The sequence below is a fragment of the Momordica charantia genome (assembly GCF_013281855.1).
Source record: "Momordica charantia cultivar OHB3-1 chromosome 6 unlocalized genomic scaffold, Mcharantia_2.0 BLBB01000006.1, whole genome shotgun sequence".
NCBI classification, from domain to species: domain Eukaryota; kingdom Viridiplantae; phylum Streptophyta; class Magnoliopsida; order Cucurbitales; family Cucurbitaceae; genus Momordica; species Momordica charantia.
The window spans coordinates 29,236,896-29,262,227 of NW_028275164.1; the positions used below are offsets into that span (position 1 = coordinate 29,236,896).

The 25,332-nt window shown below is 36.2% G+C and overlaps 1 protein-coding gene across 2 annotated transcripts in view; it reads right to left on the reverse strand.

Moving 5' to 3' along the window:
* The window catches only part of LOC111026169 (transcription factor jumonji (jmjC) domain-containing protein), a 38,381-nt gene that overhangs the window by 7,684 nt on the left and 5,365 nt on the right, over window positions 1–25,332 (reverse strand). The window contains exons 6-33 of one of the 2 annotated variants that reach the window (XM_022304192.2): window positions 25,118–25,254; window positions 18,316–18,474; window positions 18,151–18,237; window positions 17,674–17,856; window positions 15,074–15,226; window positions 14,788–14,979; window positions 14,629–14,694; window positions 14,396–14,491; window positions 12,037–12,120; window positions 11,814–11,930; window positions 11,518–11,725; window positions 11,210–11,274; window positions 11,013–11,071; window positions 10,768–10,899; window positions 10,509–10,668; window positions 10,094–10,429; window positions 9,767–9,949; window positions 9,594–9,655; window positions 8,853–8,931; window positions 8,631–8,780; window positions 8,405–8,538; window positions 5,846–5,963; window positions 5,670–5,743; window positions 3,445–3,589; window positions 3,154–3,303; window positions 2,166–2,261; window positions 1,999–2,094; window positions 1,675–1,877 (exon numbers count right to left, since the gene is read on the reverse strand). In XM_022304192.2, coding sequence (XP_022159884.1) covers window positions 1,675–1,877; window positions 1,999–2,094; window positions 2,166–2,261; window positions 3,154–3,303; window positions 3,445–3,589; window positions 5,670–5,743; window positions 5,846–5,963; window positions 8,405–8,538; window positions 8,631–8,780; window positions 8,853–8,931; window positions 9,594–9,655; window positions 9,767–9,949; window positions 10,094–10,429; window positions 10,509–10,668; window positions 10,768–10,899; window positions 11,013–11,071; window positions 11,210–11,274; window positions 11,518–11,725; window positions 11,814–11,930; window positions 12,037–12,120; window positions 14,396–14,491; window positions 14,629–14,694; window positions 14,788–14,979; window positions 15,074–15,226; window positions 17,674–17,856; window positions 18,151–18,237; window positions 18,316–18,474; window positions 25,118–25,254 — 3,724 coding nt within the window. Of the gene's footprint in view, window positions 1–1,674; window positions 1,878–1,998; window positions 2,095–2,165; window positions 2,262–3,153; window positions 3,304–3,444; window positions 3,590–5,669; window positions 5,744–5,845; window positions 5,980–8,404; window positions 8,539–8,630; window positions 8,781–8,852; window positions 8,932–9,593; window positions 9,656–9,766; window positions 9,950–10,093; window positions 10,430–10,508; window positions 10,669–10,767; window positions 10,900–11,012; window positions 11,072–11,209; window positions 11,275–11,517; window positions 11,726–11,813; window positions 11,931–12,036; window positions 12,121–14,395; window positions 14,492–14,628; window positions 14,695–14,787; window positions 14,980–15,073; window positions 15,227–17,673; window positions 17,857–18,150; window positions 18,238–18,315; window positions 18,475–25,117; window positions 25,255–25,332 lie in introns of those variants that run through there. The other variant, XR_015791555.1, reaches the window with a different exon arrangement.

The following is a 25,332-nucleotide window of genomic DNA, read 5'->3' on the forward strand; positions in this document are numbered from 1 at the left end:
TCAAGTTGCCCAAATCACATACTCCCTTGCCCAAATCACATACTCCCTTGTAGAACTCAGCTTCTTCAGAAGGGGGCTTCAATTTGGTCTTTCCAGGAGGATGACAGAGAAGCCCAATCCACCTCTTCCAAGAAAACCTTTGGCCCTTGAGATATAAATCTTAGAGAAAAGCTAACCACCTATTTCTCAATCTCCTTTTCGGAAGAAAGAAAGCTGTCATCTTGATTCTCAAGCGTAGAGAAAATACTTCTACATTTTTTGTGGGATGTCCATCTATGGAAGAAATGCACGTTTTTCATCCCCTTTCACGTAGCCACCACTTTTCTGTGCTCAGATTTTTTGCTCCTTCATGGTCATGTCCATAAGCTCAGACTTAAGGCGGAGTCTTTCTCTACATTAATTTCAGGATGTCGCTCCCTCCACCAGCTTGTCTAAAGCCAAAATCCCTTCTAATATCCTTTTTATGAAGCCAATAACATCGCCAAAATTTTCTGATCCACTAGTAAGAAAGGTCCTCAAACCTTTTAATTTCTACATAAACAAGAAGCCTGGCCAACCTTCCACCTGAGTGATGCGACCACCGCTCTTCAATCAGACTCAAGCCAAATGTTTTCAAATCTGAAAGGGGAAGTACCCCATTTCTGGAAATCCATCTTAAGCACAATTGAAAAGTGATCGGAAGTTTCTAACTAACCTTTCAGCCCAGATTTCTTTAAAATTCTCAAGCCAATCTCTTGGAACAAGAAATTTGTCCTGCTTCGAGGATGAAGGAACCCCTCCTCTAAGATTTGACCAAGTAAACTGCCGACTGTTTAGATAAACATCATTGATGTCAATGGAATCAATCAGAGAGTACACATGCTCTCGGTAACTCCATTTGTTTAGATTTCTCATCCAAGCCATTGAAATCAACCCAGGCACCATAAGACTTGACAGAGACTAGCCAAACCTTTCATTTCTGACCAAAAATCCTTTCTGCCATACGGAGTAGAGGGGCCATGCACTCTGGTGAACCAGCCAACAGCGCTACTCTTGAAACTGAAATTGATAGAAACTTAGAAAGGCCCAATAACAGAATCTAGCGCCATAATGCCAGCAACCACCAGGAAAAAGAGAGAGAGAAGAAAAGAATTGTGATTGAAAGAAAAAGAAAGGGTGTGGAAGAGGAGTAGATATTAGAGTAGGGGTAGGATAATTTAAGAAAAAGGTACAAATAAATAAAAGCTTCTGCAATCTGCAGCATTACTAATTCTTTATTAATTTTTTTTAGCATTTGATCGATTAGTCAGAAAATGGCTTTTCTGGCTACTCCGACCAATGTCAGTTTTGGTCCGTGAGATCGATTTTTCAAAATATATTATGCACCCCTAATCCAGTAACCGCATTATTTAATAATGATGTGAACCTGTGGGGTCCAAGAAAAATCCATAGTGGGAGGAGTACTGAAATTTTCCCCAAAAAATGGATAGGATTTGCTTGAACTCATCAAGATGGTTCGGATTTGCTTGAACTGCTCAGATTTGCCAGTCTAGGGCATTTCCCTAGTACTCTCTAAAATGTAGTCTAAAATGAAAGAGCCAGGCCTTAAAACAGAGGTATAACAAAAACCAAGACTATCAAAGTACATCTTGCAATCAAAACGAGGAAATAGCTTGACATAGCCAGAACTCTTACCTTTCATATTCTGTTGATAGCTGAGTCAACATCTTATCATCTACTTGAGGTTTGCAAGCAGGGCAGATGTATATCTTTGGAGTAGATTCTATCTTGATGCAATCGAAATGATACCACTCTTCACAAATATCACAAGCAAGCATCGGTCTACGATCGTCAGGCTTTCGACAAATGCAATAAAGCATACTTCGACTTCTTAATAACTGCACCCACAAGGTTGATGAACTAAGCACCAAGGGCTATAGGCTCTCTTTTCTATCTCCTTAAAAACATAAAGAAGAAGAAGAAGAAGAAAATACGGTTGCCATAATGAATAGCTGATACCTTGAGCTCCCTCTCGAGGTATGCAGGTAAATTTTCACCCTCCACGATCAATTCAAAAACTTTCTCCAATTCAAGAGCCCCAGAGTCGGCTGAAATCTGTAGAAAACAAAAGATGAGGAAGTTGACGACAGTGGAAGGGGGACAGACCATACCAACATGTCAAAGACCTTTCTTGCAAGATTTCTCCACTTCAAGCATACAGTCTTCACTTCCAAGAGTTTCTGTCTGTAGCAATCCCCAGGTGGAATGCTTATAGCCGATCCCTGTTATAAATTGAAGTCAGTATCTGTAGAACAGATAAATTTGACATACATAGTACACGCACGTCAAAACTATCTCTTGCCCGGTTCGGCCAGAATAAAGGAGAGTTGGCATGGATGGCCTATTTTTTCAATAATCTAAAACAAAATAAGAGATTATCAAAATGAGAAAAATACGCTAAAAATCATGGTTAATCGAATTGGGATTCTTTTCATTAGTCAGTAAGTAAAGTGTATGCATGGGTGTATCATAGGTTCATGAACTAAAGTTCTGCCGCAAGAAATGTCAAAAAATTAACAGCATTTCACTAAGTCCATTAAAAATACTCAGCACTAGCTCTTCCCCGCCTTAATGTAAGTTTAGGGTATTTTTAAAATAGTATTATTAAATTGAAAAGTATCTCAAAAACATTATAAGTCAATAGGGATTTTTACACTTCACTAACAATATAAAAATGTAAATATAGTAGGGCCAGGTCGGTGAGATTAGTCAAGAAATTGTCGAGGTGAGCACAAGCTAACCCATACAATATCAAAAAAAAAAAAATTAGAAGTATGAAAATCTCAATTGCTAAGCCTTTCTTGGCGTTTTGGCTAAAAGATCAAGTGTGGTGTAAAATCCCAATTGCTTACTTCTCAAGCCCTTTATGTATTACTTATGTCATACAGCCATAAAATCAGGTGGCAAGCATTGACGTAAATTAGTACCTTCGACATACTGTTCCCATGTCCCATGTTCAATCGAGTCACTCATTTTTGGACTAATGTATTTGAAGATTTTCTCACCATCTAACAATCTTAAATTTATCATAAGCATTGCCATTCGAAAGCATCAAACTTGACTGCAGATTTTAGACTACAAAAATTCTCCACAAAACCTGGCAACTGGAAATACCTCTTCGACAAGCAGCAGGACCTGTTGCATAGTTGGTTTTACGGAACCTTCAAGAGCTTCCCTGACTCTGAATCTCCATGAGTTCCTCACTAGTTCCATCTCAAGACCACACTTACTTTCATGATCATTAATGCCTGCAACGTCCATAGCCTGTGAAATTGAGCCACAATCATTTTTAAAAGTTACACCAATATATATACAGGAATTATTACTATTATTCTTCTATGCTATATTGAAACTTCAGGAAAAGTGAGTAGTATGTATAATTTAGGAGGAAAGAGAAGACCAAACCTTTAAAGCTAAAGTTAACCTCTTGCCGGCAATACTAAAATCTTTATCAAGACAATGTGACGAGAACTCCAAGACTTCTGTCAAGTGAGACTTGCATGCTAAAGCCTGCTCGATCAGTTGTTTCAATACATCTTCCTCTTCCATACTGAAAATATTTTACAACCTCAACATTCAATAAACCTCTTTTCAAAATAATTCGTGAGTTGCATTTACCAAAATCTACCCTGAAGAGATGCAACAAAACTTTTGGAGCAGTAAAATTTAACTTTTATTCTCAACAACATCATGGATTTTCTCAATCAAATCCAGTCTGGGCATCAATTTAGGAAGAAATCCAACTTCCTGCAGATAAATATTTCGTTATATTACATTTTCTATCCCCGTACTTCGAGTATGTCTATTTAGTCCTAGTACTTAAAAATGTTTCAATCATACTCTTAGATTATAAATTGCACTTACCTTTGGTCTTTTTGGGATGAATATTGTTTTTTTTTTTCAAAAAAAAGGAGGAAAGGAAAGGCAGACACAGCACTTTACTTTTCTAGATTTAGATTAGATGACATATATTTCATTAATCTAGTAGCCAAATGAATGAACATAACTGTCATCGAGGCTGATAACTTAGAGTAAATATTTTAGGAAATCTGTTGGATAGATATAATTGGTAACCTATCCAACACCATTATTTACCCAATTGATTTCTCAGACTATTTGTCCTAATTTATCAACCCTAAATTTATTCCTCGTTGTATCTGCTGAATCATTTCTAACACATCCAACTGGCTACTAAATCAATGAAAAATCCAAGTCACCTCATCCAAACTTCCAAAAGTTGAGTGTTATGTCAGAATTTTGTTTATTGATCTTAAAGATAGGGATCAGAAGTAAGAAAGCATAATTTAAAGTATCAAAACGTAACTAAAAAATTTTAAATGCTGGGTAAGTAGACACCATGCTTGAAGTACACAATTTAACCTAAACATTTCTCTGTTGCTATTATGAAATTGGAGCTGGAAGGAAATAAAAGTGATACTGAATGGGTAAATCGATCTCTGGGAAAGGCTGGGGATTTGGTTTATTTGGTTGAAGCTACTTGGAGCTCTAATTATAATCTTTTGTGATTAATCCCCAACTCTTATCCATACCAACTGGAGCTCTTTTTTTTAATCTCCTTCGAATTCCAATTTGTCATCTCCCCCTTTCACTATCTTTTCGATTAATGGAATGTCACTCAAAAAGAAAGAAGTGCTTCTCTGCCCTTTCGTTGGTGATTGTTGGTCAATCTTGTGATAATTTTTGGTTTGAGATGATGCTTCGTGAGAATATTGATGTTGCAATCTCCCAACTCTTACTTGGTACCCCTACCGTGGTAAGGCCAGAACAATTTGGTCTAATGTTTGTTTTTGTTTCATCAGCTAGCAGATAAGCACCACTGCACCATTTTGTGCCATAGTTTTAACACGGTCAATTTTTAATTTGTTATCCATTGGTTAAGGGTTCGTTTGGAAATTAGGTCTAAAAATAAAAAACAACTTTTTAATATAGAAAACTAAACAGGCAGTCTTTTCCTCCTCAACAGACAATCATTTTGGTTTGGCTTTGTTGTTGAAAGTTTTTTCAGCATCTGTCATTTTAGCTTTTTGATATTTCTTTGGCTTCAGATCTCGTTTATTTCTTTGTATTTTGGTTCTTACGTCTGGTTGCTTTTCTTCTTCTTCTTCTTCTTTTTTTTTTTTTTGCTTCCTTTGGGAGCTTGTATCCTTGAACTTTTTTTTCCTTTTCATATTATCAATGAAAGTTTGTTTTTGTTCGAAAAGAAATATATAGAAAACTAAACAGTTTTCACGACCTAAAACAGAAACTTTCACATGATTTTCTTTTGAAGTTTGTCAGTTAATTTCTTATTTATGATTATTACTGTTTTTCTACATATAGCAATGGTTAAATGAAAATTTTAAAGTTAATCGGTAAAAGAAATAAATGAAAAATAACAATAAAAAATCTCTCTAAATCATACATAAATTTGAAACAAACATAAAAATAGTTTTATTTTAGTCGAAAAAATAATCTTAAAAAATAACTCGTTGAGAATACACCCATAGTAATAATAGAATTATAAATTGGGGGAGCAACCAGAGGTGATTTGATGGGTCAATAACATATGGACACAACCAGAAACCTCAAAAAATAAAGATAAAAAGCTCGTTATCAAAAAAGCTGATTACCAGACACAGAAATTCACAGCTTCAGATTTGAGCTTAATAAGAATTTCTAGTTCAGGACGATTTGCTGCAAATCTCTGAAATAAGAAAATATCAAGACAAATACAATGAGTTTTCCAAAAAGGATGATATAGAGAATCTAGATAAAGAGAGAGTGAGAGAGAGAGAGACAGCCATACCAGCGGACCTTCACTTTTATCAATTGATACACCCCTTAAGCTACAGCAATACGGGCAAATAAACACATCTGCATTGCTTGGATTTTCTCGTTCTTGTCCTAGGCACTGCAAATGGTAGCTGTTTCCAAGAACACCTATAATGGTTAGTAACCAAATTGTCCTTATAGAAATTCTATAAATAAATCGATCACGGGCAATATAATAAAATCATAAATTCTCTTATGCTGTATGCATGCATGGAGTAGGAACATATGTCATCATGCTGTATGAATATATGGACATACATACGCATGCATGTTTGCAAGGATGAATATATGTCTGTATTCATGCATGCCCCAATCTATGTTAAGAGTGTTTGGATGATTTTAGGGAGCAGTGTAGTTAGGTGGTATCAAAGAAAATCTGTTGGGTTTAAGCATGACTCCAGCGAGTTCATCAGTGTTTTTATTTTATTTTATTCTTTATTTTATGAGTAATAGAGCTTCCATTGAGAAATATAAAAGAAGACAAAAGGGAATACAAAACGACAACTCAAACAAAGGAGCCAAACTAGCTAACTATACAAAAAAGGATTTCAATCCAAAAAGATAATACCTAGCAAATAATTACAAAAACCTTTAGTAATCAAGCCCAAAGAGAAACTCTAGTCCTAGCTAGGGACCAAACCTTCCCATAAGATCTCTTTTTTTTTTTAACAAGAAACAAACTTTTCATTGATAATATGAAAAGGAAGAAAAAAGTTCAAACAGAACATAGAAACTAAAAACCCATGAAATAGATGAGATTTGAAGCCCAAGAACAAATGCTAAAAAACTATTATCAATAAAGCTTGCCAATTCAAAAAGGACTAACTGCTGAGGAGGAAACCAAAACAATGATTTAACACAAGTTGATTGTCAGAAGAAAAGAAACTGAAACCTCCCTCCACCAAGAGAAGACACGAAAATGACAATAACTCAACCCTCAGAAATGCTGCAAAGCGGAACCAACCAAAAAACCTGTTGCCCATAATTAAAGCCTACCTATTCAATGATTGGAACTAGGGTAAGGCCTACATCTTCTAGAAACCCATTGCCCATTGGAAGAATTAAACATTTTTTGGGTAGTGGTCCTTCCAAATAGTATCATTAGCAAATTGAAGAAGCGAGATATAAACTCTATTTCTACCCACCTGAAAACCCTCAATCACCCCTTTCTCCACTCACCTTGGAATCACTCTACTAAAGATATCCATAACAAAAGGAAATAAAAAAGGAGATCTCCTTGCCTAAGACCTCTAGAAGCATGAATCCTACCTCTCCATCTACTATTGAGAAGAATGGAGTGGCTAACCGACCATATACAATCCTAGATCCAAGACCTCTACTTATAACCAAAGCCCTTCTTCCCTAGAACCTTATTGAGGAAATCCCAGTTAACATGGTCGTAGGCTTTCTCAAAATCTATCTTAAAAGATGACGCCCTCCCTCTGACTTCTATATTCCTCACTGGCAATTGATCCAAAATTTTAATCCCAACGATAAAAGCCCTTGAGTATCAGAGATCGTACTTGGGATAACCTCTTGTAATCTATTGGCAAGAATCTTGGCAATAATTTTATAAAAACTCATAACAAGGCTAATGGTTCTGAACTCTTACACTTTCCTCAGCTTATCTTTTTTAGTAATAAGACAGACAAAGTTTCTGATATAGAACCATCCAGAATACCTCTCTCATGAAATTCCTTAAACACCTCCTCAAGCTCCTCTTTTAACACAATCCCAATTATCCTAGATGAAAGCTAAGGTAAAACCATATGGATGGAGGGAGCCTTCTTCTGGATTACATGGAGGGAGCGAAACTCCATACTTTCAATGAAAAGTCCTTCCCTACAAGAGGTTTTTTGCTTCAATAGTCTTCGCTGTCATTACGTGGTGCAAATGTTCCCCCTTGTTTCACGTCAACCTTGTATATTTGTCTATATATATAGACTTTAATAATGAGAATACATCACATTGGATTCTCTCCAACCTTAGTCTCTACACAGAGAAACTGAAAGCAACTCAAAACCAATCAAAATAAGAGTTCAAATAGGACAAGTGACAAGATTAGCAATTCAGAAAGAAAAGTAAGATTCCTGCAAAACCCAAGTGCCACAAGCAAGCTGAGAGAGAAATCGAAGGTTGATTTGGAGGGTTCGGTGCCCTCAAGAGAGCCAGTTCCACTAGAACAGAAGTGTTAGTGGCAGCAAGCAAAAAGTTTGGGTCAAAAGAACAAGCCCTATCCAAGTGCAAAGTCGAACAAGAAGAAGTCCACGAGTGTTGGAATCCTTGCAAGATAGTGCCAATAAAGCTTAGAACGAAGGGAGTAAAAGTTGGTGTGGTTGGTTTCTTTCGGTTGCAGTCTGTTTATTGTGGAGTAGAAGTTGCTACAAGTTTGTTCTAAGATATGAAATATGATCATTCTTACTGTACAGTTTAGAGCTTGCTTCTATTTGAGGAATCTTTGTTAGTATATTTAACAAGTTATCAGTTGAAAATTTTGGGTTCTAGCACTTTGGCAAAGTAAAATTTACCTTACCTTTCTTTACATATTGAGCAAATAAAAAGCTGCCGATCCTGCAAGTCATTGGAGCCACACACACATAAGTTTTGATCCGTGTAGAGCAATGACTTCTCGTATATGTATAAGGATCTGTCCAGTGATTTCTTTATCTACATGACAAATATGATATTAGAAATTCCTTCAAAAAAAAAAATGTATGATCAGCTTTCAATGAGAAAAAGTACTATTATTTCATCAGAACCTCTAGTAGACGACCAGGCAAAGAATTCTCATCCTCAGAAGATGTTTGCATGACATCCCCCATACATTTTTTCCACTTTTCAATCTTTTCAACTTCGGAAAAAATTAAATGTAGCTCGGAGCAATTGAAGGAAACGATGTCTCCTTTTTCCTGGATGTTAAAAAGTATAAGGTGATGTCCACCTATTAAATCATTGTAGAAGAATCAAGCAAAATGACATACCTTAAGCTTAAACAACAGAGACCATGATCGTTCAGCATGCTTCATAGCGAAAAATTGACTTACTTCTTCTTTCCACAACCTACATGACAATAATAGCCATATATAAGTAGGCAATAGATCTAAGGTATGATGTAACCCAACAAGAGAGAAATATGATTTACTCAATACTTGAATGATCTAATGATCTAAGGGGAAAGGCCTCTTTATATAGGAAAAGCCCCCAAACAGAACTAACAAACACATTAGGATATAACTAACCCAACAAGACTAACTGACAGACCTAAACAACCCTTCAGCTAACTAACTAACTAATATATTAATATGGATTACATCAAGGTACTTCTGAACAATCAGAGATATACACACAGTTGGGGGTTCACTAACATATACAAATGCATATTAAATTTCAGAAATTATTGTCATTTTTTTCTGAAAAGTTAATAAACAGTTAAGTAACTTAACAAATTACAGTAAAACAGCTAGATCAGAAAGACGATGCTGACACTTTCTGCTGTCTTTGACGAAGAAAAAGTTATTGATGTAGGTTTTCATGCACGTGAATTCAAAAGTCTTAGCAAGTTTTAGATGAAGCAGGAAGACACATACATACATGCCTACAAATATGAATGTTTGTCTGTATGTATGAAAATTTGAATTGTCCATACATTCAACTCACAAAATCTCATCCAACAAAAACAGGAATAAGAAGAAATTAATAAGTCAAAGGACAAGAAAAATCACTTGTGCTTCTGAATAGCATTTACTAGTTGACCAATCATGGCTGAAAAGTTGATTCTGATACTCTGCAAGTAGAAGACATTCAAACCTCTAAAAACAGAACAAACATTAAGAATCTAAAAGAAAATTTAAAACCCTTACATTTTATATGTTGGGCTGAAAGAGAAGGATGGTACCTCAAAGCTGGAAAGTAATTCCTCAGCATCACTCAACTTTCTTCGTTTAGAATTGCATGTTACAGGAATCACTTCTAAGGCTCGCTTCAGCCATTTGACACCTTCCATCAATAAGCTCCACATAACACCAGAGGTGTATAAACATGAATTATCCTCTTCAATCCCCAACAAGCTCTCAACATCCTGCCATAAAATCATAGTCTTTTCAGTTAAATGGATTGCAGGTCCAATCCAACATTCCTTCCCTCGACTCACGTAGAAGTGTTCCGTATCAAAAATAAATAAATACAACATGGTTCGAGTCGTTCGACAAACTTTCAATTCTACCTGATAAGAAGGAATAGTATGGCAAAGAGAAAGAACTTTATTGCACCAGATGAGCGTAGAACGAGCACTTTGAAGTCTGGTAATCTCACAGAAGTCGTAACCAAGAGAAAAACCGTCTGTAATAATAGTATTGATTCTATCAACTAATTGTTCAATCTTAGAAACAAGACAATTGCTCAATCCATCCCCTATATCACTCGCATTGAAAAGATGATCAATATCTTGCAATAAAGAGTTCGCTTCATGTTTCCACTCCTCACAGTTTCTCAGAACCATGGCAAGCATTCTACATTCTTCCAAAGTGACCTTAAGGAACTTAGACTGAGAAACCAACTCCTGCAAAATGGAGAGTACGTCAAATATCAAAGTCCAGGTACTAAAAAAAAATATACCATACATGGAAGAAAACAAGAACCTTTAGTGTTTCAATTTTCAGTTGCGATCTTGATGAAGATGACATGGGGACAACAGATTCTAAGAAAGGCTTTGAAATAGTTAACCAGGACGTGGCCAAGGATACTTCAGTCTTGACATCACGAAGGGAAGGTAGTATAACACGTAAATCTTCAGAAGTCCTAAACATTTTCAGAATTAAAATTTGTGACAGTTTGCACAAGAATATTGAACCAATAAAGCATATGTTTTTATTTATTAACGAGAGGGAGACTGGAAACCTTATAATCTCTTCAAAATCAGATAACTGTGCCCCATGCGCTAGAAAATCCATGGCCTTCTTCTCCCAACTCATTGCTGAATGAAGAACTCCATGAACATCAGCAAACAATTTTTCCTCGTCAATTTCTAATCTGGAGAAGAGGGAACTCAAGAATTTACAGTCATTTATAATAGCAATAACCAATGTTTTAATGTCATAGTTCTCATGAATTCCGAAAAAAATGTCTTATACAATATCACTTACTCTACAGCCTCCTCCATCAATTTCTGCATGAAATCCATAGTAACCTTGGTATCGCATAACTGCATCAAAGTTCCATCAAATTCATGAGGAAAAAAATAACTTCGTCAACATGATAGTAAAATTGAAGAGACGATAAATGACTGAAAATGCCTAAATACATTCACATGCCAAATAGTTTAAGTGTAACACTGACCCACCTTCTGAGCTTTTTCCCTGACAGAAGCCTTCTTCAACTCAACCTCAACTAAAGGTAAGTCATCAACTGTCTCAGCCCACCCCAAAAAAGTCCAAGAAACAGAAGGCAAACTACATTAGCACTAGCTAAAAATTATAAAATGGATGGATATGTTAACTTAGCTAGTACCCAAACAAAGTGGAGTGGGGAACAAGAAATATCATGGCTGGTTGAAGCAATTTGTCACAACTGATTTTATCATTTTGTTCCCCGTGTGATATTTTTCTAAAAAACTAGTACCCAAATAAAAGAATTAGCACATGAACAAACCTTTTATAGTCAATGATAATCCATCTCTTAGAATGCAATTTAATTCTTCAATTACATTATGTTGATCCTCCCGTTCATGGACATTAACCAAAACAGTATTAAGACGAGCATTCCATGAAACAGCATCATTATGATACTGTCTTAGAAGCTTCAGTTCAGGTATATTAACAGCAAAACTGTTGGATTCTTGAAGGAACAGTTCGACAGTCTGCAAGACATAACTCAGAAAGATACATGTCTCAAATTACCAAATATCGAATTGAGGTGAAAAAGGAATGACAAATAACAAAGGTAACCTTCAAGTTCATGGGAGCTTTCATAATTTCTGCACATCTAGAACGATGCAGTTCAGCTTGCCTTATTAAATCCAGTACCATTTCTGTCTCTGGAAGCTGGATGCTGAGTTCCAAAATCTACTTGAAATGAAACCAGGTATTTTGATAAATATGAATAGATATGAAATCCATCAAGATCAAAAGCAAACAAATTTATTAACAAACTAATAAATGGTTAAATCACCTTAAACTTCAACTTGTAAAGAATCTCAACCTCAAAAGCAGCAGGCTGATTCTCCAAGATTGCTCTGACACTTTCTATGCAAGACTAATATATCACAATTAAAGAGCATTAGAACATAAATGAATGGAGACAGAAGCATAATCCTGAAAATAAAGTTCATCTCGATCATACCCATCAGCAAAGTTGTATATAGATCAAGTACTTGACAATGATGTCCTATGAATTGTAAACATCAACTAGATCTTTATTTTATATAAGGAACAAAGAATAGTATTAATCAAAAGAGCATATACTAAAAAGAGGAGATGAAATATCCCCACAAGACACCAACAGGCTAAAACAGCTTCCAAATTGGCATAATTTTTCTTTTTTTTTTAACAAGAAAAAGTGTTCAAAGATATAACCTCCAAAAGGAGAAAAAAAAAAACCAACAACCATCCAAACCAAAAAAAAAAAAAGGCCAAAAACAACAGCTCCCAAAAGATAAAACCAAAAACAAACTAAAAAACCAGACAGAAAAACAACAAACTAACCAGAACTAGATACAACTCCACCTTAACAAGACCAAATAAAAGCACAGCAAACCAAAACCTCAAAAAAAAGGTGAAACATAGCTAAGAACAAAGTGTCGTCCTGGAAAAATAAGAAGCTAAGCTCTGTCTATCAGAACAAGAGTAATACCCACTTGGTTGAAATAATCTCACAAATCTTTGGAGATCGAACATTCGATGAATAACTCTTGCAATGAGTCATCTTCAAACGGTAAACAAGATTTTCTTTATCTTCAGCCTCATTGAATAGAGAAGCAAGAACATCTTCAGAGAAAACATCAAAACCACTAGCAATTGAGCTGTGTATCTTCAGAAAGAAGGCATCAAGAGGAAGAATAGAGATTCATGAGGTCTCAATAGGCTCTCAGGGTTAGAATCATCCCTTATAAAAATTCTCTGATTTCTCTCGAACCACGAATGCCAAAGATTAGCAAACATTTCCATTGGTTCGTAAATTCTAGTTTGACCAGTGAGATTGGGCCCTAGTAACTTAAGCTCTTTTTAAGTAGTTACATCTGTTATGAGAAACATCCTACTAATGAACAAGATTATAAATGAAGGATTGAGTGATTGGGCCATAGGTTCTTCGCCCATCAAGTGAGGTAGGTCACTTGAGTCGTAATCCTAAGAGCATTAAGTATTTTTTGGTAAGAAATAATTTCATTGATGAGTGATAAGAGCATTAAGTATTAGAATCGGAAAAATTGAAAAGGTTATGTTAAAACTCTATAAGTGGAGATAGACCCATTTACGAAGATGCAATTGAAAAGATAATGTCGCGATTCCAGCTGCTATATGCTTTGTCCAGCAGAATCTCAAGACTCAAGACTCAAGCCTCTTGGTTCGTAAAGGCTCTGCCAAAGAAAATATTGAGCAACTGATTTGTAAACATAAATTCAAAAAAGGCCAAGACCTTATGGCTTAATTTATTAAAAGCTTTTTGAGCTTGAATAAAAAGTATATTCAAAGAAAGAAATAAGAGTAAGGGAGAGGTTCTAGATCTAGCAAAATCTCATGCCCAAGGTGGTGTCCACTTTCCAACTTTTGTTTCTATACTCCCTTTGTGATTAATTCAAACTGGAGGGATCATCCTGTAACTCTTATAGGAAGTATATAGACCGATTGGTTATAACTTTTCACTTCATCTAGCCTCCGAGGGACAGCCCAGTTGGCAAGGGCTTGGAGTCTCTTGATCATATTGGCTTAGAGGTCTCAAATTCAAACCTTCTGGTGAGCTTAATACCAAAAATTCTTGATTTCTCCCGAGTCCAAACCTTGGGGCGGGCGCGAGTGCCCTGGGTACAGGGAGCAACAACTCCCAATTATCCAAAAAATAACTTTTCACCTCATCAATGAAAAGTATTTCATTTCAAAAAACAAAAACAAGAGAAGAACACCAAACTAACAAATTAACTCATAGGAAACGAGAGACATTTGAAGCCCTCAATGTCATTGGCTTTCATAACTTATCGATCAGTTTCTTCAATGAATAGAACAATAGTAATATAGAAAGGAGTTATGGGACCACCTTGTTGGACAAAACAACTAATTAAATTTTTTTAATAGGAAACAACTGATGAAGTTCAATAATCAAATGTGTCATATATTGAGAAAAAAATATATATGCATTTCCTGAAGTTTTCAAAATATAGCCATCAATAGCACAAAAAAATATGTATCCCACGATTTTCTTAGTTTTCCAGGTTTGTTCCCATACCCAAACATCTTGGGCAAAGAAGAGATGTGGTTAACTTCAAACTATATAGAACAATATAGAAGAAAATTGTACCAAAAGATAAAAAGAGTACCTTTGCTATTGATATTTTTTCTGATAACTTCTCACTTTCTTTGATATGGATGGGAAAGACACACACTCTTGAGTATAAAATTTCCCATTTAGAAACCTGTAGTAAAAGCGCATAAAATTGGTGTAATCGATCCACAAAAAAAAAAGAAAAGAAAAAAAGAAACCAACATAAAACAATCTTAAATTACACGTGTAAAAGAAAGACATCAAGCAATGTAGCCCAAAAGTAGTTACATTAGGGGATGTTGATAGGGCATTATCAATATCCTGAATCAACATCTTTGCTTCTTCAACATAATCCTGTAAGATAAATCAAAATTTTGTGACAAAATTAGCACTTAGCAGACAAAGGGCCACACAAGGAACTAACAAGTCATGCAGTATCGTACCAACCTTCAACTTAAGATACCCAGGATGATTACATGACTTTGGGGGTAGACTCAACAAATCATATACATGATCCAAGCAAATTTTCTCTAAATTTCCAGAATGATGATGTGACCACGCTTCAATTTTACAAAGGGAATCTCCAATGCCTTGAACCCACTTTTGAGTTTCATCCAAGTTTCTTACCACATCACGGACCTATGAGATAGTCCAATACAGACAAAAGTAAATTACGACAATGTGTTGCATGCAAGTCTGAGAGAAAAATAGCCATGAAGGACTTGGAACATACACTATCCATGTCATGACCAGCCCAAAGAAACTGCTCGGCTTCTCTCAAAGCCTTAACATATGCCTCATTTGAGAATGGATCTTGAAGAATCTTACTCGAATGCAGTAACCACTTTTCTGCAAGTTGAGCCAGAGTAACACGACCACCCTTGACCTACATGCATTAAATATTTTTCTGGTCTTAAGGCTTCTTTGTCTTGTGAACAGATGACCATGATAGTTCATCTCATGCCTCAATTTCTTTTATTCAAAACAATTCTCTAAGACCTCCAAATAGGCCAATTTTATCACAGTATAAATCAGGGGGTAAAGGTTAATGTATCTCACAATTTTAAGAAGCTCATAAACCTCTATTTTATACTAATTCTTTTACAGAACATACAAAAAAAGCAAGAATTCATTTTTTTTTAGTACAACATGTAGGGGGTGGGAGATCGAACTCACAACCTCTTAGTTGGAGATATATGTCAATTACCGTTCAGCTATGCTCGCTTTGACAAAAAACAAGAATTCATTGACAACAAAACTTCAAATAATTTCAATATGAAATGTCATGGTTTTTCTTAGTAAAATAATAAATTAGTAATATAAAAAATAACAGTTAGCCTATAGGATAAGACATCCTAACAACCAGAAATGACAAACCTCTACTATTTGGGTTTCAGAAGAGGTCCTTTCAAGAGGGGAGTTCGATAATTGGGTGAGTTTGGTGTAGATTTTGGATCCGGTTGTCTTAGGGGAGGGGGTGGATGACGCGTTTGGTCCGGTCCTTGGAGGTTGATGGTCGGTTCACTACTAAATCCTCTTTTTTGAACTTGAGGTAAATTTCCCCCAAGCTAAAGTCCCCCCTGATTAACAGTATTTGGAAAGAAAGACTCCTAAGAAATTCAAGGTCTTTCTATGGTCCCTAGCCCATAGATTGTTGAACACCCACGAGCGGTAAGATGCCCTAAATGGAAGCTCTCCCCGTCTGCCTGCTGTCTATGTTTGGGAGATGCTGAGTCTTTAGACCATCTGTTTTTACATTGTTCTTTTGCTGAAAATGGGTGGTAGCTTCTGTTTAAGATTTTTTATATCTCAACTTATTTGCCCAACTCTATCGAAGACTGGTTGCTAGAGTGTTTTCAAGGGTGAAGCTTTAAATGAAAGTTTAAAGAGTTGTGGGATTGTGCTTTTAGAGCCCTTTATGGAATATTTGGTTGGAAAGGAACCTTCGGTCTCTCTACGATAAACCTAAATCTTTTAATTCTTTTTATGATAGTGTTCATTACGGCATCTTATAGGTGTCATACGAAGAGGAAATTCTTTTGTAATCACAATCTTTCATTGATTTTACAAAATTGGAGAGCTCTCCTTTGCTAGTTTCTTTTGTAAAGGGACACACCGTCCCTTGTCCTTAGGCTACTCTTTTGTTCTTTCTTTTAATGAATCATTTCCTATCAAAAAGAAAAATAAATAAAGGAAACCTTCATTGAGTAACCGTCAAAGTCCCCAACTTCAACAGATGGTTTTTTAGTTTTTAAGTCCCCAACTTTAACATATTACCTCGTACCCCACCTACTTTCCTACTTCTAATTTGGTTTAGATATAACCACAAATGAAACAATACCTAGATCAAGTTTACCCAAACACTCATGATGACTACCTATTTCAAAGCAAGATGCTCTTGACAATGCACCCACTAAATAATTCAAAATCTCGATGGTAAAGAAACTAAAATTGTCCTAAACCCAAGCAGTTGAACCTCAATACCTACACTTCCGACATCTAATTTTGGAACTAGAGACAAGCAAGATCTCTACAAAGACCCCACTTTTATAGGGGACTCTTAATGGCTTTTCTACCATTAGCTTCAAGCTTCAAAAGTTATGCTCTCTTTTATCACTCTTTTTTAGCCCAAGCGAGAGTTGATCTTTTTGATGTTACAAAAACTTATTCAATACTAGATTTGAAATGAGAGTCTCGAGAAATCCAAAGATGATGAGAATTAACAATGGCTCCCTAACTCAACCAAGTCAACACCGTGATTATTAACAACTGGAAGGCCTTTTTGTAGCCGGTTTTTATGGGAGGGGTTGTCTCTACCCCTTGCCCTTAGGTTGTCTTTTTTTGTGCAGTTAATACATCCTTTTTTGGTTTCTTATTAAAAAAAAACACCAAGTCAACACCTAGAAACATTCTCTTCAATAAATGACAACTTAAAAGACTTACTTGCCCCTAAGGGATGGATCCGTTGGCAAGGGTGGTCTCTTAGTAAAGTTTGAACCTTTCGATGACCTTAATACAAAGAACCCTTGATGTCTCCAGGTCCAGACCTTGGGGCGGACGGGGTGCCCTAGATATAAGGGAACAAAGCTCTGACTCCCAATTCTCAAAAAAAAACTTAAAACACTTACTTTCAATCATATAAGAAAAAGGGCCATGAACTGTATTTCACATAGCCATTATTTTAAAGAAAACATAACTGAAATTCTCAAATTAAAACTAAACATGTGAAGATGAGAAAGGGGATTGAAGGGAGAAAGAGAAGAGCACAGTGTCTTTTAAAGCACTCACAATCATCTAGCAATTTAAAGAAACAAAATAATTGAACATTTAAACCTTTCTTGTCAAAGTACATCGTTCAGTGAAGCATAAGCCCGCTGGTCGCAAATCCTTACTTTCAATTGCCTCCCCAGAACCACATCTATCAATTATAGCAATCAAATCATATAATTCTGCAAGTGTATAACGATAACGAAGGCGCCGCCTGCTGTACTTGCATTCACAAAGGTGTTGCCAGTGCTGCCAGTAGCAGAGAAACATATAATCAGATCAACATAGGTAGAAGATCCTCCACACATAAATCAAAACAACAATCCAAGTCAAGTAAAAGTGTTGAAATTTAACTAGTAAAATATAAACTTTTTTGACAGTTCAAAGCCACTTGACCTAAATAACAATTTCAAAATACTACTCTTTTGCTACTACTTTCTATGAGCATAGATTTCAAAAGGCGCCCAAAGGATAAGAGACACTTGATAAATAAAATTCCCTAACAATACAACTCTGGAACGAGGAGTTCATTAGTCCACACACCTCCAAACATACAAAAGCAGATCTCCTACAACGGCAACCTACAGCTGAAAGAAAAAGGTACTTCTTACAAATAATGCATGTTGGATCCTGCAACAACAACAGAACGTCAGTCAGAAACAAGCTTCTTAAGATAGTGACATGAAATATCAGATCAGACTACGATACCTCCTCAGTACTTATATATTCAGGGCATTTTCGAGGGGGCAACGGAGAAGATCTGATTATACCACTTTTCCAAAGTTGTTCTCTCCAGATTTTCTCCTTGGAATATATCCTAAGTAGCTCTTTCTTTAGGTAAGGAGACACCCCGCCATTGCAGTCCATCTGCAAGAAATAGCGCAAATTGAGGGGGAAAGTAGCGTGAATCGGAAAATGAAACAGAATCATACACTGACACTGATGCTAAGTTAAGTGATCAATTAAGGACATCTTAAAATGCTGCTGAGTCACTAAAAGATAATACAACCAGTTTAAGAACAATTTCAGCACTAAAAGCTCGTGTACAATAAATTTCATCCCAAAGCTAATAAGAATGATTGAAAATTTGAAGAAAATGCAATGATGATGGGAAATGAATAATTATCAATAATACTAAGTTTGTGCGTAAATAAAAGGCTACTGCTACTTGAAGTTACTGAAAGAAACCACAAATTCAGAGAACAGACCCTCATTAATCTTTTCACACTAATAAACTATAAGATTATCACCATTGATGAAGTAAAATTATAAACAAAAGGTGAAACTTACAAGTGTACAGTCAATAGTCATAACCAATTTTGAAAGCTGTTTCTTACTATTCCTAAAATCAAAGTCAGTAAGGATTTCTTTTCTCGATAGGGACTAACTTATCGACCACGGTGAAGTGGTACTCACACAAAATAAAACCCTAGGGGCAGGGGGAAGAGAGAACCCCCTTCCAAGGAAATTAATTACATGATTGCCCTCCAATTGTGAAGGATCATTGTAAGGCTGTAATTAAAAAGAATTTACTTTTTGTATAGCACCACCAAGTAGCGATAAGTTGGAAACTACTAGAAAAGGATTCAAAACTCGCTTCCCTATTCTCAAAGAGCTTTTGGTTTCTCTCCATCCAAATTCTTAATAGCAAGTTACTGCATACTACCAACGAAAAATGCAACTGGTGTTTAAGGCATCCACAACTTAGCTCAACAACTAATCATGGTGCAGCAAAAGAAAAAATGTGAAGTATTGCCCTTAGCATTTTAACGCAAATGCATCAAAATTAGGTGAGAGCATAGCACAGTATAAAACCTTCGTTGAGATCTCATAGTTATGCTAAAACCACCAAACACTAAAGACTAGATGAAGAACTCAGGGTGTGTTTGGTTGGTGATCAGAAAACAGAAATTTGAAAACAAGGGATTCAATGAAAACCAGAGTTGTATTTTTTGTTTTCAGTATTTTCATATATGTGTTTTGTAGCAGATTTGATAATTGAATTTCAATTTAAAAAATTGTTCAACGTGTGTTTAGTAATATATTTGTAAACTAGAAGTAGTTACAAACTAAATTTTAGTTTAATTTAAACTTATATTAAAAATTTACTAACTTTTTGTTATATATAGTTTGTATAATTAATATTTTTCAAGGTTATATAATTTAGAATACCTTATATTTTACCTGTTTTTTAATTTTAACAAACATAAAATGAGTTTATAATATGAAATAATATATTTATCAAATTTATCATTTGATGTAATTCTACACCTTAAAAATTTCAAATCTGAATCTAAAGACACTGAAAACATTAAAAAATCGTTTTCAGAATTTCTATTGTTTGGATCACAGAATTCGAAAACAGTTTTAAGAAACGAATCTCCAAAATTCTGCCAAACGCGTATTCGCTGAATCCATTTGATTCAGTGAATCTGAAAACAAAAAACAGAATTCGGATTTCCAACCAAACAGGGGGCTTTTTGCTCCCAACTCCCAAGTTGCCTAGTGAAAGATTGATATCCAAATCTGGGTGTGAGTTGAAGACAATAATCAAAGAACAACTTACAAGTGAAACAAATCAAAGAATACAAGGCCATATTTTACATCAAACTAATGGAATTTAGAAGCGGAAGGTTCAGAAAGCTCCATGCATCAACCTTAATTTACCGATCAGTCCTTAGCAGAAGTCTTTAAAAATCTGTTTGGTTCGAATACAGAACCTGCTGATCCTTGATGAATTACAGAATAGTAATTTCATCAATCAGGAATTTGATTAGAACTTGACCAAGCCAAGTCGATTCTTCTGTCCGAAACCAGCCTATTCCTCCTTATTTTGAAGCAGTACGGATTACCCTTCTTCTTATTACAGTCCCTATGAAAATTCTCTCTTGGAATGTAAGGGGGCTTTGTGACTACAAGAAACGGCTGAAGATTAAGGATTTTATATTAAAGCATTGCCCTAATATTGTACTTCTTCAAGAGTCTAAAATGCAGCAGCAAATTGGACATGGAGATACTTAACAGGAAGACCCAGCCTATGGAAAAACATGATCGGGGCGAAATATGGGAAATCTCTAATTCTCTAAATGAGCCTTGGGCTTGGCCAAATCAACCATCTATAATCTATAAAGGCCCTTGGGCAGGCATCTCTAAATTCATCAGCAACATAAAAAATAAGTCCTTTGTAAAATTGGCAATAGCAGCTTGGCTAGCTTCTGGCATGACAGGTGGGCTTCCAACGCCTCATTGATTGAGGATTTTCCCCAGCTTTACTCGCTCTCTACAAGGAAAGAAGCTTGTGTTAGCAAACTGTGGAATCAAAACACAACTTCATGGGCCAAAGCGAGCATAGCTTAGCAATAATTGATATATATCTTCAACCAAGAGGCAGTGAGTTCAATCCCCTACCCTCACATGTTGTACTAAAAAAAACACAGCTTCATGGGATCGTCCTTTCCATAGACCGCTCAAAGAGGAGGAATTATCAGAATGCATTGACCTAGAGCACAGAATCTCGATTGTACGATTTGGCCCATGGATCCCACAAAAACCTACACGGTTAAATCTCTCCTCAAACACCTTACAACTTTGCAAAACACTCCATCTCCCTTGTCATATGAGGTCACACGGGCAGAAAAGTATCCTAGAAAATTTAAGCTCTTTCGCTGGGAACTTAATCACAAAGCCATTAATACCCAAGACAGAATACAGAGAAGACTCCCAAAGATTGCTTTATCACCAAATGGTTGTATAATGTACTATAAGGAAGCGGAATCTCAAGACCATCTTTTTTTCACTTGCGAATTTGCCAACAGATTTTGGAGGTTCGTCATTGAAGTTTTTTATTGGCAAACCCCTTTCCATGCGAATATAAACACTCTGCTGCAAGCAACCTTGGGGGACACCCATTCAAAAAAACAAGAAGATTATGTGGTCACTCCTCATCAGAGCTTTCTTATGGAACTTATGGAGAGAAAGGAATAACAAAATCTTTAACAACAAGTCCCAGCCTTTCAAGTTTCAACAATTTTTGTAATTGGGTTTTACTTTTAGCTCTTAGCTAGTGTAAAAGTTACTTCTCTTCTTTCTCTAGCTACCGCTTAAATGACCTTATGAGAAATTTGAGGGCTCTTTTGTAACTTTTCGCTTCTCCTTTTGTATGTATATTTCATATTATCAATGAAATGTGTGTTTCTCCTATATATATATAGAGAGAGAGAGAAAGGAAGTTTTAGTTGGCTGCATTCAGAGATATAGCAGGCTTCAAAGATAAATTTTGGTGTATGGGGGCTGATTTTAATGTCCCTAGATGGTTGTCAGATAGATCTTCTGGAGGCAGAGTAACAAAGGCAATGAGAAAGTTCAATAAAATAATAGAGAAAATGGAGATTATGGAAGTTCCTCTATATGACAGTAGATATACATGGTCCAAGAAAGGGAATGAAAGTTCCCATTCATTATTAGACAGATTCTTTGTATCAAAAGAATCAAGTGTCTTTTTTATCTTTTTGCTTCTCACTCGCTCAGGAGTTTGTATCTTTGAACAATTTTTGTTCCTTTCCATCAATCAATGAAAAGTTTGTATCTTGTTAAAAAAAAAAATCTTTCATAGTATTAGACAGAAAGGGATAAAACTAAGGTTTAGGTAGAAAGGTAGAAGACACGCATCAAAGCACAATTTTTAAAACCTTGCATCGTCCTTTTTTCCCTTGATATCTATAGTTTCGGGTTCCACCCACTGTTTCGCAAGAATAATTTGTATGCTCAATCATCAACTATAGGCGACAACAAAGACTTTCTTTCACTAAAAATTTCACTTGAAGGCTTTTTTTTTTAATAATAAACAAAGAGATTTCATTCAAAAAGAAGAGGAGCCCAAAAAAAAGGTAAGAAATACAGCCTAGAGGCAGAGGGTCGGGAGGACCCTCTCCAAAGAGACTAAGCAATCAAGGAATTCCAACCCTAAAGAGTCAAAAGAAAACCATAGTTACAAAAAATCTTCCTGTGGATCGATGCCCACCAAGAAGCCGTATGCTTTATATTCACACAAAAAGAGTCAAGAGAAGCCTCTTTCTCATCAAAAAGTCTATAATTTCATTCCTTCCAAAGCAGCCATGGAAGGGGTCGAGCACCACAATTCCAGAGAATATATGATTTTCCTTTTAGCAAAAAACCACTAAAGCCTTCAGCGATAAAATCATCTATTTTCTTCGAGAGAGAGAGCCAAGTCTAGGTGAGAAGCCAAGTAGTTCCAAGCTATAGTTGCAAAGGTACAATGAAGGAAGAGATGATCCACCGTTTCTGCACTCCTAACGCACATGCCACAACAGAAGGTGAAAGAGTCCACTGAGGTCATTTCCTTTGGACTTTTTCAGCTGTGTTTGTACCCTTATAAAAGAGAGTCCAAAGGAACACCTTTACCTCCTTTGGTACCTTGAAGTTCCAGATGATAGATGCGGTGGCTACATTTAACTTGGGAGAGGGGGAGGTAATTGCCATGAAGGCCGATTTCACTGAAAAAACACCCTTACTGTCTGCGTTCCAGCATAAGGAATCATTGCCTTGGCCAATAACCACTCCTTCAAGTTTTTCGGTAAACATCGCCCACCTATCAAGCTCTCTATCAAAAAGGTTCCTTCTCATGCCTATGTCCCATGTCATGGCCTCCGTATTCCAGCAATCTGCAATAGAAAAATCCTTCTTGGTAGAGATAGCATATAAATCCATGAAAAAGACAGATAATGGAGAAGAGTCTATCCATGTATCTTCCCAAAATCTAACTGAAGCCCCCGAAGTCACTTTGAAAGAGATGAATCTGCCGAAATCTGGTGTTGTTCTTTGTATGTCGATCCATGGTCTGCCTATGGAGGAATTCTTTGAGGGCTTGGACCACCAACCAAAAGGCTCTTCTCCATAAATGGCAGTAATTACCTTCCTCCAAAAACTGGTTTTTTTCATTTGCAAAACGCCACAGCCATTTCATTAAGAGGGCTATATTTTTGTGAGCTAGAGAACCTACTCCCATCCCTCCCTGTTGAGAAGGCAAAGCTGTCCAAGACCAATTCACAAGATTCCTGATCGGCCTATATCTTCCTCCGTTCCAAATAAAATCTCGCATGAGCTTTTCCATCGCATTTATCACTGATTTTGGAGCTTCTAGGATCGAAAAGAAATAAGTTGGGATGTTGTTCAAGACTGCCTGCGTGAGAATAAGCCATCCCCCTCTGGACAGCAGCAAAGAGTTCCATTTTTCCAGTCTTCTATGCATTTTTTCCACCACTGCTTCCCAAAAACTGAACTTTCGATGATTGCCTCCTAGGGTAACCCCAGGAAATTGAAAGGAAAAGATTCTATTTTGCATCCTAGGGTATTTGCCCAAAATTAAACTTCTGAATCGCTACAATTCACCCCAATCACTGCCGATTTTGCTATATTTAAAGAGAGACCCAACATCTGGAGGAAAATTTGAATGACACCCCACCAATTCTCCATATTCTTATGAGAAAAAGGACTGAAAATCAAGACATCATCGACATACTGAAGATGAGTAACTTCTAGAGTATTTGAGCCTATAGAGAACCCTTTGAGAATTTCTCTCTCATTGCAAAAGTGAATTAACCGGCTTAGGGCATCACCCACAATGGTGAAGAGGAAGGGAGAGAGGGGATCTCCTTGCCTAAGCCCTCTTTTGGCCAAAATCTTCCCTTTTGGCCTACCATTAATGATGACAGAAAAATTTGTAGAAGAAAGGCACCCTTGTATCCAATGGCACCATCTAAGGCCAAAACCTTTCGCTTGGAGGGCAGCATCTAAGAAGGACTAGTCAACTTTATCATAGGCCTTCTCAAAATCCAATTTTAAGAGAAAACCCTTCTTTTTCTCCTTTCTCCAACAACTGACAGTTTCTGTGGCTACAAGAATGGCATCTAGAATCTGACGACTTTCAACAAAAGCTGCCTGAGTATCATGTATTATGTGAGGAAGAACAAAGCCTGCTTGCTAGAACTTTGGCTATGATTTTATAGAGAGAGGTTACCAGACTTATAGGTCTAAATTCTTTAACTGATGTTGGATGAGTCTTTTTAGGGATAAGGCAAATATAAGTTTCATTTGTTCTTCTATTGACAATCCCCTTCTCAAAAAAGTCATGGAACACTTGAAACAGGACATTGGACTATAATCTCACCCACCCAAAAGCCTCAAGACCAACCAAAGGGTCTGCCCTTCGAGATCAAGCCTTGCATCATCTTCTTAACTATGCACAAAAAATGCCAAAGAAATCAGGGTATATCTTTGACTTTCATCTTCGAGATTATCACAGAACAGTGAATATAACTACAATTTGTATTTTTTTTTTCAGGTTTGCTAAAATATGTTTAATTAACAGGTCAAATTTAAAAGGTTGGATCTCTTGATGTCCCTTATTCAATGCAATCACTAGTTCCTTATATACAGTATATAGATAGCTAACTTGATTCAAAATAATTTTAAATGTCCAGAAATTTACAACCTTTGCTATCACACAGATAAGCTCCTCATGAGAAAAAACAGCAGGTTTGTGGTAAAGCTGATACAGTTCTTCTCCAAACCCACCATAAGGCATCCAGTCAGCAGGAGCAAAATTTACGGCCTCGGCACAATTTAATCCTGAAAATAATGAAGGGCACAGTTTATAAACCTAAGATTAGTTGCTGAACTAATCATCAAACCGTCTAAGTTAATTAA